The 15,446-nt window shown below is 33.2% G+C and overlaps 1 protein-coding gene across 1 annotated transcript in view; it reads left to right on the top strand.

Annotated features, from left to right (window-relative positions):
• The window catches only part of LOC111088055 (transient-receptor-potential-like protein), a 27,755-nt gene that overhangs the window by 8,522 nt on the left and 3,787 nt on the right, over window positions 1-15,446 (top strand). The window contains exons 2-3 of the mRNA XM_022396912.1: window positions 7,327-7,520; window positions 13,537-13,697. Coding sequence (XP_022252620.1) covers window positions 7,420-7,520; window positions 13,537-13,697 — 262 coding nt within the window. The 5' untranslated portion in view covers window positions 7,327-7,419. The remainder of the gene's footprint in view (window positions 1-7,326; window positions 7,521-13,536; window positions 13,698-15,446) is intronic.

Raw genomic sequence — 15,446 nt, 5'->3', positions numbered from 1 at the left:
GTATAAAATAATCGTTGTTTTTTAAAAAAAAATTTAGCTTTTAAGATTAAGGTATTTTCTGTTATATCACCAACGTTTTGAATAAAAAAAACAAACCTCTTTAATCAACGGAGACTCTAAATTGAGAAATCAACAAGTATTTTTCCATCTTTGTTATTTATATATTTCATTTTATACTTTCAATACATAGACTAACAATAATATTAGCGTGTAGGAAATTACTCGTAGTGGTTGTTGAAAAAGATAAAAAAGAAGTGTGTTATAAGTCAAACCACTGAGGATTTAATATATACATTAAATAAAACAAAACGGGTACTGTAACCATATACGCTTCATATCCAAGTACTTAAAGAAACGCGTAATTGGTATCGGTTTCAAAGTAACATTCCTTACGCCACAAAATTCTGAAGACCGTTAATATTTCATGACAGTTAACCACAATTTTTTTCTATAAATTTTAAAATTCTTGTTTTGAAGAATGCCCCCTATAAACAAACATAACCGCGAAGTACAAGAAAACAAAAATAATTTGTGACCTGGGAACTTTCCATCCCGATTTATTACATTGTCACGTCACGCGACCTTCGATTTAGAGTGTTTTCGTTTACGGATTTACCGTTAAGTTAGTTCATTGGTGATACCTGAAGAAGGGCATTGCCCGAAACATTGTATCCACAATTATATATACTTAAAAATATATTAACTCCTTAGTGGTTTGACCTATAACATACTTCTTTTTAAAAATAATATTAGGTTATACTTTTGTTGCTAAGCAACATGACATAAGAGCCATTGTTGGAACGCATTGTTACGAAAACGCACTGGCTTTTTCATATAATAGAAGTTGTTAATCTAACTGATATACAGGTTATACTATGGGGTGGTAGTACTTGCCTTGTCATTTTTGACGAACTATACGTCGATAATAAAAGAGCGTGTCTATCTGTCTGTGATTTCTACTTTTAATATAAGAAACCACTTCTTTTCTATGTGGTTTTTGCTAGCTTGCCTCATTAAAAAGATGCGCACACGCATGCGCGCGCACACGGGGATAAGATAAGTAATAATACCGAGGTGCACACCCTCAGGCTCCACTTAGTATTGGTGCAAAATTTCAGGTTTCTAGGTTTTCATCTTAGAGCTATGACGGGCACACACACACACACACAGACACGTCCGTTTATTATTATAGATGATACTTATTAATTAATAGCCCCCCAGTGGCACAGCGGTACGTCTGCGGAATTACAATGCTAGAATCCGGGTTTCGATACCCGTGGTTGGCAGAGCACAGATAGCCCATTGTGTAGCTTTGTGCCTAATTACAAACAAACAAATAAACAATTAATTAATAAATGAAGAGCCTGCTTGTTCGATTTTGCGCAAATGTATACAGAGGACCGGACATCGGATTTTAGCGTTGTAAGTCCGTAGAGTTACTAATGGCACATCTGGAGACCAATAAGGAATTAAATGGTAATAGAAATCACGATGCGTTGCAATTTTTTAGGGAAAAACTAAATAGGTCACACGAGTATATAAGAATAATATTTCAAATCCATTTTTTTCCCCACAAGTCTGTGTCCAGGAGGCCTTTCGGAAGTTGACAATTCTGATATTGATTTGAAATCCGCAATAGTCAAGTAACTAGACAGGAGGAATGGGAAATGTTTATTTATTTATTAATTTTTCATACAGCCTGACACGACTTTAATCTCTAGTATTAGGCTAATTGGTTTCCATTGCTTCGTCGTGTTACGGCGTTCCAACAGCTTGTTTGTTTGTAGTTAAGCACAAAGCTGCACAATGGGCTACCTGTGATGTGCCCACTACATCATATCGAAACCTGGTTTTTAGCGTTATAAGTCCATAGACTTACCGCTAAGCCACTGGGGACCCGTTCCAACAGAACAATATTTGTTTGAATTACTGATAGACAAACTGAACAGGTGTTTTAGCTATATTAAAGTCTACACAGGGATTCTCCATACAGTGTTTAAAACTCTTTTATTAAACAAGTTTTCAGTTATGTCAAGTTTTGTTATTGTTAGCTTTACACAAGTTATTCAGATTGTTGAACAATGTCAGCTAATAATCACGAAGAAATAAAAGTAAAAGAATACTTTAAGCCTGGAATATGGTTCAAAGTGGGTCAACACTAAATTTAAGGACTTACAACGTTGAAATTCGGAGTTGAGTTCCTTGGAATTGGGAGAACCCATATGCGATTTGTTTAGCTTTGCGCTAAAATAACAAAAATAACAACCTGAGATAAGATTTGTTGTAACCTTTTCATAACGGCATTTTTGAAAAAAAAAGTGAAATTATCAAAACTAATTTGATATTATAAGGGTTTTAGGGTTAAGCACTAACGAAATCTGTTTGATGACAAATCATCCATTAAAATAGAGAGAACGATATTGAATGAAATGAAATTTACGATAGGATTATAATGACAAACGAAGAAAATAACTACGATTGTTTTTAAAATTTTCTTTTAATTTAATCATTCAGAAACTAAGCACTATACATCCGAACTTAATACATCAAAACAACAACAATAAATTACGCTGTATGTTTAATCACTCGAGAGCAGATATTGGTTTAGCAGATTACATGTGATGTTTCATGTATTTTGAAGCGATAGTTGAATTTGTTTAAAAATAAACGTAACAATATACGACCCTATTTCAGAAGTAAATGAATTTTTATTTGTTGATACTTCGCTTTAAGTAGTTTTTTAAATATAGAATGAACTTAGTAAAAAATCAATTTTAATCGAAAAATTAACAAATTTGTCCTTTATTGTATCCAGTATTTGCAGTTCACTGTTATTTTAATGTTTTATTTTAAGCTCTATTTTATTGTGTGTTGTTGATAAACTACACTTGTTTGTTTTGAATTTATGTACAAAGCTACATAATGGGCTATCTATGCTCTGCCCACCACGGGTATCGAAATCCGGTTTCTAGCCTTGTAAGTCCGCAGACATACCGTTGTGCCACTGGGGGGAAACTGTACTTGTAATGCTTTATCTGGGTTTTAAGTATCGTGACTTTACCTTTCTCGGTCTGTACACACTACCAGCGAATATATTCTTGTAATAACTGTAACCCCCAGAAAATGCTTAGAGTTAAGAAGAGAAAATATGATGATGATGACGACATCCCTGAGCATCTAGAGGAGAAAAGAAGTTCGATCCCAGTTCCCTTTCTTGAAGAGAATGAGAGAATGTTATTCAAGTTGGTGGAAGAGGGCCTTGTGGCGGAAACGGAAGAATTTTTAAAGGCAAAAATAGATTAAATAGAATGTTACCTAAAACATATATAAAGTAATTTTAATTCCATGTATTTCACCTTATTAATACTAATCTCGGAAGTGTCTCACGAGAAACAAAATTGATAAAAAACATCATTCAACGTTCAGAAAATTCTCCAAACATTTTTATGACTCAGAGACTATTTCAGACCTCTATTTATGACTCAGAGACTATTCCAGACCTCAATTTATGACTCAGAGACTATTTTAGATCTCTGTTTATCACTAAGAGACTATTCTAGACCTGTATTTATCACTAAAAGATTGTTATAGGCCTCTAATTATTACTAATAGACTATTCTAGACCTCTAGTTATCACTAAGAGATTATTCTATACCTCTAGTTATCACTAAGAGATTATTTTAGACCTCTAGTTATCACTAAGAGATTACTCTATACCTCTAGCTATCACTAAGAGATTATTTTAGACTTCTAGTTATCACTAAGAGATTATTTTAGACCTCTAGTTATCACTAAGAGATTACTCTATACCTCTAGTTATCACTAAGAGATTATTCTAGACCTCTATTTATCACTAATAAACTATGCTAGACCTCTATTTATCACTAAGAGACTATTTTAGACCTCTTTATCACTAAGAGACTATTCTAGACTTCTATTTATCACTAAGAGATTATTCTAGACCTCTAGTTATCACTAAGAGACTATTCTAGACCTCTATTTATCACTAAGAGATTATTCTAGACCTCTAGTTATCACTAAGAGACTATTCTAGACCTCTATTTATCACTAAGAGATTATTCTAAACCTCTATTTATCACTAAGAGATTATTCTAGACCTCTATTTATCAATAAGAGATTACTTTCAGAGAATAATCGAGAACAATTTCTGTCACTTATAAAATAATTCAGACATATTCTTATCATGTATAGAATACTTCAGACGTCTGTTTATCACCTATAGAATACTCCAGACACCTATTTATCATCTGTAGGATATTCAGTCATTTTTTATCATATATATAGAATATTCCAGACACCTATTTATCACCTGTAAGATATTCAGTCATTTTTTTATCATATATAGAATACTCCAGACACCTATTTATCATCTGTAGGATATTCAGTCATTTTTTTATCATATATATAGAATACTCCAGACACCTATTTATCATCTGTAGGATATTCAGTCATTTTTTATCATATATATAGAATATTCCAGACACCTATTTATCATCTGTAGGATATTCAGTCATTTTTTATCATATATATAGAATATTCCAGACACCTATTTATCATCTGTAGGATATTCAGTCATTTTTTTATCATGTATAGAATACTCCAGACACCTATTTATCATCTGTAGGATATTCAGTCATTTTTTATCATATATAGACTACTCTATACATCTTTTTATCATGTATAGAATGCTCCAGACTTTTTTTTTATCATATATAGACTACTCTATACATCTTTTTATCATGTATAGAATGCTCCAGACTTTTTTTTCTCACCTATAGAACACCCCATACTTCTTTTATCACCTATAGAAATATCCAGATATTGTTTTATCACCTATAGAATATCCAGACATTTTTATCATATATAGAATACTCTAGACATCTTCTTACCACTATAGAATACTCCATACATCTTTTATCATACATAGAATACTCCAGACACTTTTTTATCACCTAGAAAACACTCCATACATCTTTTTTTTATTATTTATAGAATTTTCCAGACATCTTTTTATTACCTATAGAATACTCCAGACATCTTTTTTTTTTCAATATTTAAGAGAATATACCAGACCTTTTTCAATACTTCATATAATATTCCAGGTCACTTTGATCACTTAGAAGATACTCCAGACTTCTCACCATAACTCATAGAATATTCTAGACCTGTTTTTATCACTCAGAGAATAACACTGTAAGCTTCTTTAGATATTTAAAGAAATAGTATTGATTTCTTTCAATCACTGATAAAATACTTCAGGCCTCCTTTTGTTACTCAGAGAATATTCCAAATATTTTGATATCACTCAAAAGACACTCCAAACTTATTTCGATTACACAGAGAATATTGCAGACCAGACCTCTTTTATCACTCGTAGAATACTCCAGGCCTCTCTCAATTACTCAGAAAACACTACCCACCTATTATCATCTCTCTCTGAGAATAATCTGACTTCTTTTAATCACTCAGGTTATACTACGGACCTCTTTCGATCACTCAGAAGACACTACACACTTATCACCACCCCACAGAGAATAATCTGACCTCTTTTACTACTCAGATTATAGTCCAGACCTCTTGGTTATTGCAGAATAATCGAACTTCTTTTAATCACTCAGATTATACTCCAGACCTCTTTCAATTACTAAGATAATACAAAAACCTCTATTTATCAGTCATAGAATACTCTATATCACTTTGATCACTAAGAATATACTCCAAATTTATTTTTATCACGTAAATAATACTTAAGATATCTTTATATAATTTAGAGAAAGTTTTCAATCTTTTAGAATATACTCCAAACCTTTTTACATCACCCATAGAATACTCCAAACCTTATTCTATCACCTAGATAATAGCTCATGTCTATTTTGATCTCTAAACAGGTCTGGGGTATTCTACGAGTGATAAGAGCGTTTGTAATATTTTGTCCGTGATAAAAGGAGTTCTGGAATATATGCTGAGTTATTGAAAAAGGGCTGGGGTATTATCTAGTTAAATAAAAAGTCCTGAAGCATTTTCTGAGTGATCAAAATAGGTCTGAAATATTCTCTAAATTATCGAAAAAAGACTGATCAAATATTTCTAGAGTAATCTCTGACTGATAAAAGACATCTAGAGTATTTTCTGGGTAATACAATGAGGACTAAATTATACTCTGACTAACGTTTTAAAAAATATTTTTCTCGTAATAGTTTCTCATCTCGAGAAAAGTAGTTAGAGTTAGTATTGGAAGTTGCAATTAAATGGAAAGAGACAGAGCTCTAGAGTATCTTGAGTGATCTAAACAGGTCTGGAATAATTTCTGAGTGATATAAAGAGCAGTAGAGTATCTTGAGTGGTCTAAACAGGTATGGGATAAACTTGAGTGATATAAAGAGTTCTAGAGTATCTTGAACGACCTACATAGAATTGGGATAATCTCTGAGTGATATTAAGAGCTCTAAAGTATCTTAAGTGACTTAAACAGGTATGGGATAAGCTCGAGTGATATAAAAAGCTCTGGGGTATCTTAAGTTATCTAAACAGGTCTGGTGTATCCTACGAGTGGTATAAAGAGCTCTAGGGTATATTGAGTAATTTATACAGGTTTGGGATAATCTCTAAGTAATATAAAGAGCTCTAGAGTATATTGGGTGATATACACAGGTCTGGGATAAGCTAGAGTGATATAAAAAACCTCTGAGGTATCTTGAGTGATTCAATGTAGGTGAAGCTATGTAAATCGCTGCCAATATGTATAATGAAATGTTATGCTATTTTTAAGCAGGTTACGTGGTTTATGAAGCTTGGATGTTTGTCAAGCTGTTTATTATTTGAAACAAGTGGATGCTTGTCACGATTTTTGTTTAAATTGTTGCTTGGCAACATTTGAAGTAAAATTATTTTTAATGAAATACCTAACCTTTGTAATGGGTTTGATTAGAGTAAAATACTTTATCTTCAAAAACACAGTAATTGCTTATAGGTTTGATAAGATATAATGAAACGGTCTTATCTTTGGTTTGGTTCTTTGTTCAAAACTAATTTTGAAAAAGAAACGTGTAATTCCTTACATTTTACGTTTTGTAGAAAAAATGTTTAACATGTTTTGTCCACTACAGTCCACTGTAATCTAAGAGATATTACATGAAACTGGACCATTACAATACATGTGCCTGTGGGAGTAAATCGCCAAACTTAAATTTGGTTTGTATAAAAAGGTAAAGATAAAACTGTTTATATTACTTTACGTTCAACATATTTTTCAGGAAACTCTTAGTGCCAAAATTTTGTTTATACCTTTTTTCTCTGACTTTTTAGGAAAACTCTGATGTCAACATCAACGCACTTAACCATCAAGGCCTAACAGCTTTACTTGTAGCTGTTAATACCGAGAATGTTGCGATAACTGAAATGTTTCTAAAAAGAGCGGACATTGAAATTATGGATGCACTCCTCCATGCTATAGCTACAGGAAATCTGGAAATAGTGATGTTGCTCCTGGACACCATGGGGTAAAATGTAAAATAGGTCTAAAGTAACTGATATAAAAATACCTCCTCGAACAAGTAAATAATTTTTCTTGATGAATAAAACAAAATATTGATTTTCAGAAAATATTGCATCTGAATATCATTGAGATTTTAAGTCTCAAAGAAACTGCCCTGATGATATAGTAAACCAAATTAAAGGGATTTAAAAAAATAATTGTAAGCGTCGGATAAACCTCTTATGATTTGGTATCTGTACGTATCGTAGCGTAGTATGGTGATGATGCAGTAAAAAGCTTTACAGGTGAATGGAAAACTTGTACTCTTGGATAGCTCAGTCGAAGAACCCTGGACCTATTAGCCAAAGCTCAAATTCCAAAATCTATTTTCATTATCGGCTTTTTTACTTAAAACTTGACATTAATTATTACTCGTCCTGAATAAATACAGGTTTAGTTGAACAGAGTTGTTTAAACATTTGTTTAACAATAAGTAAAAGTTTGGAATGGTTTATTCTTTCAATGAACACTACTGTTTGTTACTGGTGTATATACAACACAAATATTGTTGATACATTAGATTTAAATACCAAAACTACTGTCTGTTACTGGTGTATATATTGCACAAACATTGTTTATACATTAGATTAAATACCAAAACTACTGTCTGTTACTGGTGTATATACAACACAAATATTGTTGATATATTAGATTAAATACCAAACTACTGTATGTTACTAGTGTATATATTGCACAAACATTGTTGATACATTAGATTAAATACCAAAACTACTGTCTGTTACTGGTGTATATACAACACAAACATTGTTGATATATTAGATTAAATACCAAACTACTGTCTGTTACTGGTGTATATACAACACAAATATTATTAAGTACGAATACTATTGTATTTTGTGTACTGTGTCCCATATTTGGATAATTACTGCGTTACAATTAATATTTATTTCTAAATACCAGGATATGCAGTCTGTAACACTGTGTACAAATAACCAATTTGAGGAGGTTTATGTAATAATAACAAAACGAGTTAGTTTGAAATAATGTAGTATTTATAGACTTATTAAGATGATTACTAAGCATCGATCTATAACTATTGAATTAATCGATTTCTATCAATCGAAGGATTTTCCTCTCACGTGTGGATTCTTTAATAGTTAATCTGGATCTTTCTTGAGATAAATCTTGAATTTTTGTTAAGATAACCTTAATCTCTAATATATCCAAATTGGACTCTGATTCTTTAGATAATTTTATCTCTTCATTTGTCATGTATTCCTTTATGGTCGGTACTTTTATATTTATTTCTGAAATTGTGTAATTAGTTATTACTTGTAAAGTAAACTTACACTTTGTAAAGCCCGGCATGGCCAGGTGGTTAGGGCGCTCGACTAGCAATCTGTGGGTCGCGGGTTCGAATCCCTGTCACACCAAACATGCTCGCCCTTGCAGCCGTGGGGGCGTTATAATGTGACGGTCAATCCCACTATTTGTTGGTAAAAGAGCAGCCCAAGAGATGGCGGTGGGTAGTGATGACTAGCTGCCTTCCCTCTAGTCTTACACTGCTAAATTAGGGACGGCTAACGCTGATAGCCCTCTTGTAGCTTTGCGCGAAATCCATAACAAACAAACAAACACTTTGTAAACAATTTTATCCTGGTAATCGAACAGATGTACATCTGTCTGAGGGAATATTTTAGACAGCATTGTTTCATTTTTAGCATTAGCTAGCAGGTGTTAGAGTTCTGTAAAAACAGAGGTGATTGTTCTCGTGACACAGAATCCCCATATTTTATCTTTTATTCCTGTAAATATTACATAATTAAATTATAAAAAAAGGTACCTGAATTTAGATTGCTTACTCTTATTAGTCCTTTGATATATTTCACAATATTATTCGCCATCCTTTCTAAATGCAGTGCTGATCACTTGAAATATCTGCATACGGATTTTCGCTAATGGAAAAGAACCATTCAACTCTACAAGTAGTGAACTACTTTACATAATTTAAACAATTTATCAGTTGCCTTTAAAGGTATATTGGTAAACATTCTTAAGATATTTTCAAAAGCTGTATTCTTTACGTCTGCTATTAATGTCGACGCTACCTTATTCAGCCATACTGTCTTGTGATGAGCCTTTGTTAATGTCTGTTCACTAGCTTGGAGTCGGCCCCCCAGTGGAACATCAGTATGTCTGCGGACTTACAACGCCTGAATCCGGGTTTCGATACCCGTGATGGGCAGAGCACAGATAGCCCATTGTATAGCTTTGTGCTTAACTACAAACAAACAAAATCTAATGTCGGTAACTGCGTCATCATTCTCGAGTGGAACATAGTTTAATCTTCTATATGTTTGATGTATTCTGTCTCATTGCTTTTTAATGTCTTATCTATCATTTATTTGTCCAACTGGTCCTTGGTCTTCGGGTAATTTTTGCATTCATAAAGCCTAACCTTCTTATTATACTGATGTATACTAACTGTTCTCTTACCATACATTTCTTGTATTATCGGCTGTGAAACGGATGTCACTGTACTAGGAGAAACAACGTGTCCTAATGTTTCTAAAGAAACTTACCTTGAAAGCAGGATCTTACAATAATGTTCCCAATCATAGTTCAGTCTACATACGTTCTAGGAAAGTTGTATCACAAAATAAATGAAAGTTGTTTGTTTGATTACTCTGAAGAGGCCTTTCTATAGCTTAACTACTTTCTGAATCGGACCCCAGCTGTTACTGGGGTTGTATAAGGACTGCTACTGTCCTGTTTATGAACTACTTCTACTAGGGTTCATAAGGATTAATACTGACCTCTTTAGGAACTAATTCTACTGGGGTTCTTAAGGACTGATACTGTCCTCTTTAGGAACTAATTATACTGGGGCTAAATAAAAATAAAGACTGTTACTGTCCTCCTTAGGAACTACTTCTACTGGGGTTCATAAGGACTGATACTGTCCTCCTTAGGAACTAATTTTACTGGGGCTACATAAGGACTGATACTGTCCTCTTTAGGAACTAATTATACTGGGCAAAATAAAAATAAAGACTGTTACTGTCCTCCTTAGGAAATACTTCTACTGGGGGTTGATAAGGACTGATACTGACCTCTTTAGGAACTAATTCTACTTGGGTTCATAAGGACTGATATTGTCCTCTTTAGGAACTAATTATACTGGAGCTACATAAATATTGATACTCTCCTCTTTCGGAACTAAATATACTTGGGCTACATAAATACTGATACTGTCCTTTTTAGGAAATAATTATACTGGAGCTACATAAAGACTGATACTGTCCTCTTTCGGAACTAATTATACTGGGGGCTACATAAATATTGATACTCTCCTCTTTAGGAACTAATTATACTGGGGCTACATAAATATTGATACTCTCCTCTTTAGGAAATAATTCTACTGGAGCTACATAAAGACTGATACTGTCCTCTTTAGGAACTAATTCTACTAGAGCTACATAAAGACTGATACTGTCCTCTTTAGGAACTAATTCTACTGGAGCTACATAAAGACTGATACTGTCCTGTTTAGGAACTAAATATACTTGGGCTACATAAATACTGATACTGTACTTTTTAGGAAATAATTCTACTGGGGCTACATAAGGACTGATATTGTCCTCTTTAGCAACTAAATCTACTGGAGCTACATAAGGACTGATATTGTCCTCTTTAGAAACTAATTCTACTGGAGCTACATAAAGACTGATACTGTCCTCTTTAGGAACTAATTCTACTGGGGCTACATAAAGACTGATACTGTCCTCTTTAGGAACTATTCTATTGTACTCCTCTACAACTTTACACACGCATTTAACTTCACTCATTGCCACTCTTTTCGGTCTCTTAGTGGTAGGTGTGCAACCTATCATGATAACACTCAGTTTTTGTTTGTTCTGAAAATATGCTCGCACCTTACTGTCTAAATACACATGCACACACACACTTCATTTCAATAGATGATAACAAAAGGTGGATCAAAATATACCTTAGTAAAAATTTTGTACAACAGTATATTAAAAATATTATCAAAGTTCTAAAAAAGAACTAACGTTAGGTTGTAGAATAACATTATAAGTTTATTTATTGATGTAAAGTTTACCCTCCAACAAAACTTAAGCAAAGAACGTACTCAAGTTACAAAGTTAATTTATCTCTTTATCGAATATAGGCTTAACTGATGTTAGGTCTAAGATAAGTGGACTTACAGATTTCGGTGTTTGTGATTAGAATTCTTTGGCATAATTCTAGAAATCCTGTATTTAAAGAAGTGCTGTTGCAGTAAAGATACTAATTTTACCGCAAATGTTTTGTTGGTCTCTGCTAGTTGTTTAATAATATTTTGTGTTTTACTTGGTTTGTGAAACTATTAGGATAACTTTCTCCTACAAATATTCCTCTGATAAGATCACCAGTTATTACTTATGTTTAATCTATATATAGTATCTCAAATAATCTTCTTATTATACTTGTTTTACGTTGGTTTAGTTCTGGTTGAACTAACTACAGTATTAGTTTAGACAATACTGCTTAAATTTAAAATATTATTCGTTTCACTCATACAGGTTACTTGGATATACCTGAGTCGTCTATTTCTACCGGCTCCATTAATCCTTCTAATTTAACTTTTATAATAACTTGTCTCTCTCAGGTGCATTAATCTACATTCTAACAGACTGTCCTGTTGCAATAATCTCTTATCTGTCTAGTTGTGTTCTTCACTTTTGTTATTTCCTACTTTATGTTTAACGACTGGTTCTGTATTAACTCGTTACTACTAGGGTTAATATTTGTGTATCATTATGAAGAGTTTAAGTTTTATTGTTTATTGACTTTCGATCCCTATGTTATATGCTAGGCGTCTGACTACACGTCTGACTCAGCAATACGTTATGATAAGTTTTTTGAAGGTGTACTTTCGAAACTAAGATCTCCGTTTCTACGTATAGCTTATCTCTGGTAATGGATATCTCAATCATTTAAGTGCTATGATTTTGTTAGTGCTGTGCCCATCACAATGATTAAATTCGAAATTTTAGCATTATAAGCCTTCAAATTCACCGCTTAAACACCTGAACGTTCTACCATTAATTGTTAGGGATTCAATTGAACACAGACTCTAGTGTAACACCAACACACACACGTTGGTAGTAAAATTTAACTCAAAGTGTGTGATATTAAAGTAGCATTATCAGCTGTTACAGTGAATTACTTTGGCTAAATAAACTACTTAAAATACTGAATAGATAATATATTAGAATCAAGTCATTCGTCTCAGTAGTTAAGATTCCAAAGTCTGTTATGAGATAATCATTCTAGTTGATGTTTCAAAGTTCGTAATGAAATAATCGCTCTAGATGATGTTCCAAGGTCCTTACAGAGTTTTTCTCTCTAGTTGGTGTTCCAAAGTCTGTAATGAGCTCTTCATTCTAGTTGATGTTCCAAAATCCATACCGAGTCCGTCACTCTAGCTGCTTCTCCAAAGACTTTAATGAGTCGAACACTCTAGATGCTTTCGTGACGAAGTTCGTACTGAATTCGTATGCTGTGGACCGGTGATTGCCAATATGCATACTGTGTACATGGCAGTCTTTAAGTGAAGTATTTGGCCTTTTAAGACCTTGTCCATGTGTTCTAGTGTTTCATATCAGACCATAAAACCTTCCTACTGTGGATATACCAAACTGAAATACTATTTGTTTAGTTTCCAAACTTTTTACAACTTAGAGATTGTATTTCTGTCGCATACTTACACCCAATAACTACAGATAAGAGTGTAAAACTAGTGTTTTGGAATAAAAATCCAAATTAAGGCGATCAAATATAAAGACCAAATGGATCACATGTAAAATGCGCCGAAACAGCCATGTCAAATGCACGCCTAAGTGATGGCATTAAAATTAGTGATGATGTACTGAGTTTAAATATCCAGACTTTATTAGTGTAGTCTAGATGCACGTCTTTAGAATATCGGATAAATGCTATCTTTTCTTACATAGAGAGACAACACCTGATGCAGAATACTGTGGAAGTAAGTACAGTTCCGAGTTTCCAGCAGAAGTGACCCCGCTACATTTGGCAATACAGAAAGGAGATTTTGCTATTGTTAGTCTACTTCTAGAACGTGGCCATAGAATTGAAAGACCTCACATCCCTTCTTGTAAGTGGTTTGTTTGTCAGTAGCCAAAGGAGATTTCGCTATTGTTAGTCTACTTCTAGAACGTAGCCATAGAATTGAAAGACCTCACATCCTTTCTTGTAAGTGGTTTGTTTGTCAGTAGCCAAAGGAGATTTCGCTATTGTTAGTCTACTTCTAGAACGTGGCCATAGAATTGAAAGACCTCACATCCTTTCTTGTAAGTGGTTTGTTTGTCAGTAGCCAAAGGAGATTTCGTTATTGTTAATCTACTTCTAGAACGTAGCCATAGAATTGAAAGACCTCACATCTTTTCTTGTAAGTGGTTTGTTTGTCAGTAGCCAAAATTTTCTTATTTTGAAAAGTTCCTACGAAAGGGAATACATAGCAAATGCTAAGAACGTCTATTTTTATTATGCATAAAACACGTAAGTTTAAATACGATATTTCATTAGTTGAAGTTTGTTTAAAATGAGGTTCACGCCTTTACAGAAGTGTATTTATATGATGATGAACTTTGAGGTTGATATTAAGTTTCGTTACTGGCGAAATGCAAATTAAACGAGGATTAATTTTAGTTTCTAGTAGTTAACACGAAAACGTTTCAGCTTAATTATTATTATTATTATTTCATAGCTCATCGTTCTGTACGATATATTATTTTTATTTTTATGAGTGGTGAGTGAAGAGAAAGATTTATTATCTTGCTTTGTTATTCGTTGAAAAGTACTCATTAACTCACAGAGAAGCTGGCTGCTGGTCAGGAGGTTCAGCAAAAGTGTAGTTGATGGACTTTGGTGACTGGTGGAGAAAAAAAGACAAACATATTACAACAAAGAAAAACAATATATAAACCTATAGTTTTGTAGAGCTATAGGTGAAACGAAAGTAAGAAAAGCAGACTTGATGCAAGTCTTGATGCAAATGAAGTGGAAGTTAAAGATAACTTTTCAACATGGCGGGAATTTAATCAAGAATCCTACCACGACTTTGCTAACTGATCACTTCCCTTTCGATACTGGATCTAAACTATTTTAAATCGTAAACCAACCAGGAAAGTGATATTACCTCTGATAGCTGACCAATCACAATTAATTAGGCTTAATGTACTACAGGTTCAGTATCCCCTACGACTGTTGATTAATAGCTCTACAAAGTCCAATGAGCAGATGGAGACGTTCTAGACTGGTAACTGTAACAGAAGAGACAAATTACAGTCATGCATGTAAAAGGCCAATAACAGGCTTACCAAGTGACTCCAGAATCACAAGAAATGTACAAGTTTAGGTAGAGAATTCTGATCTGAAACTACAGGAATAGGTACCTTATGTATCAAAAACATCACATACGTCTGGGACTAATGGACTACAGTGTAACAAAATGATATAGCTTTATAACAATTAGATAAAAGCTATTTTGCAAGTTTTCAAATTGTTGGTAAAGTTTTCTGTCAAAGTGTACAAATTACTGTAAAAGAACAACTTTTTTCTTCTATAAAACCTTTCCTAAATTCACGAAGAACTAACCACCACATCCAAATACATGTAAACATCGGCTACAGCGAGAGTAGTATATGTATAACTTTATATATATTGAGATATTGATATCACGGTTGGAAAGAGTAAAATATCCTAAATTCACGAAGAACTAACCACCACATCCAAATACATGTAAACATCGGCTACAGCGAGAGTAGTATATGTATAACTTTATATATATATATATATATTGAGATATTGATATCACGGTTGGAAAGAGTAAAATATCCTAAAT

This window comes from Limulus polyphemus, unplaced genomic scaffold (assembly GCF_000517525.1).
Source record: "Limulus polyphemus unplaced genomic scaffold, Limulus_polyphemus-2.1.2 Scaffold3057, whole genome shotgun sequence".
In the NCBI taxonomy this organism is placed as follows: domain Eukaryota; kingdom Metazoa; phylum Arthropoda; class Merostomata; order Xiphosura; family Limulidae; genus Limulus; species Limulus polyphemus.
The sequence above is the reverse complement of the archived record's forward strand: the minus strand, read 5'-3'. Positions and strand labels throughout refer to the sequence as shown.